At 67.8% G+C, this 1191-nt stretch overlaps 1 protein-coding gene across 1 annotated transcript in view; it reads right to left on the bottom strand.

The window, feature by feature from the left end:
* The window catches only part of CHMP2A (charged multivesicular body protein 2A), a gene marked incomplete at both ends in the record, with an annotated part of 3948 nt that extends 3191 nt beyond the window's left edge, over positions 1-757 (bottom strand). Inside the window, one exon of the mRNA XM_026033264.1 lies at positions 587-757. Within this exon, the coding sequence (XP_025889049.1) occupies positions 587-757 (171 nt within the window). The remainder of the gene's footprint in view (positions 1-586) is intronic.
* Positions 758-1191: the final 434 nt, after the last annotated feature.

Genomic DNA, 1191 nt, shown 5'->3' with positions numbered 1-1191 from the left:
AGCCCCGCCCCGTGTCATAAGCCCCGCCCCACCGCCATTGCAACAGGAAGCCCCGCCAATCACTAGGCAACAGCGAGCCAGAACGCCCGCCCCATTCGGGCCACGCCCCCCTCTCTATGGTCGCCCTCCTCTCTATGGTCGCCCTCCCAGAGCGCCGCTCCCGCAGGCGGCACGCGGCCGCCGATGGGATCATAGAGAGCGCCCCGCCCCTCTCGCTCTCGTCTCTATGGTCCCGGGAGTCCAACGCACCCCCGGCGGGGGGGTAGGGGGGGGGCCGCGCTGCTCTCTATGGTGTCGGCGCCCGCCACGGGCCCTCCCGGGCGCGCTCCACCGCCCACGGCCCGCCCTGGAGGTCCCAGCTCCTCTTTATGGTCCCGCACGCGGTACCGAGCGCCCCCCCCAACATGGCTGCTCCGCCCGCCTCTACGGACCGCCGGTACCGGGCACTTGTAGACCCCCCCCCCACACCCGTCTCTATGACCCCCCGGCGCCATGACCGCCCCCCGCCCGTCTCTATGACCCCCCTCCCCGGTACCGGTCCCCTCTAGACCCCCCCCGCTCTAGGACCCGCTCCCCCCCTCCTCACCCCGATCCTTCCGCGTCTCCCGGTTTCTCCCGCGCACTTCCGCAAACTCCGTGACGTCACAGAGCGCGTTTCGATCACGTGGCGGGGAAGGCATTTCCACCGCCCCGCCTTCCCGGAGGACCGACCATAGAGACGGGGCGGCCACAGCGAGCGCCCCGCCCATTGGTGCGGCTAGCGAGAGGAGAGCCGGCGGGAGACGTCACTTCCTGCGCGGGGGATCATAGAGATGTTGGCACCAGCGAGTCGCTTTGGGAGGCGACAGCGCCTCCCAGCGGCGGGAGGCCGGGACATAATGGGATATATTGGGACATACTGGGACATAATGGGACATACTGGGACATGATGGGACACAGCGGGAATGAGGGAGTTCCCGGGACACGCCGGGACCTGCCAGGGCAACAGCGCCATTCTGGGAAGCACTGGGACTGACTGGGACTTACTGGGACACASTGGGACATACTGGGACTCACCGGGGACTGGGACACGGTGGGRGKGGGGGTAGAAACTGGGATATCCCAGGATTCCTGACATTCTGGGAAGCACTGGGACTTCCTGGGACACACTGGGATATACTGGGACACACTGGGACTCACCAGGGACTGGGA

This window comes from Nothoprocta perdicaria, unplaced genomic scaffold (assembly GCF_003342845.1).
Source record: "Nothoprocta perdicaria isolate Ctin4 unplaced genomic scaffold, notPer1 scaffold_1268, whole genome shotgun sequence".
Taxonomy (NCBI): Eukaryota; Metazoa; Chordata; class Aves; order Tinamiformes; family Tinamidae; genus Nothoprocta; species Nothoprocta perdicaria.
Note: the sequence above shows the minus strand (reverse complement) of the source record. Positions and strands in the feature narration are given on the sequence as shown.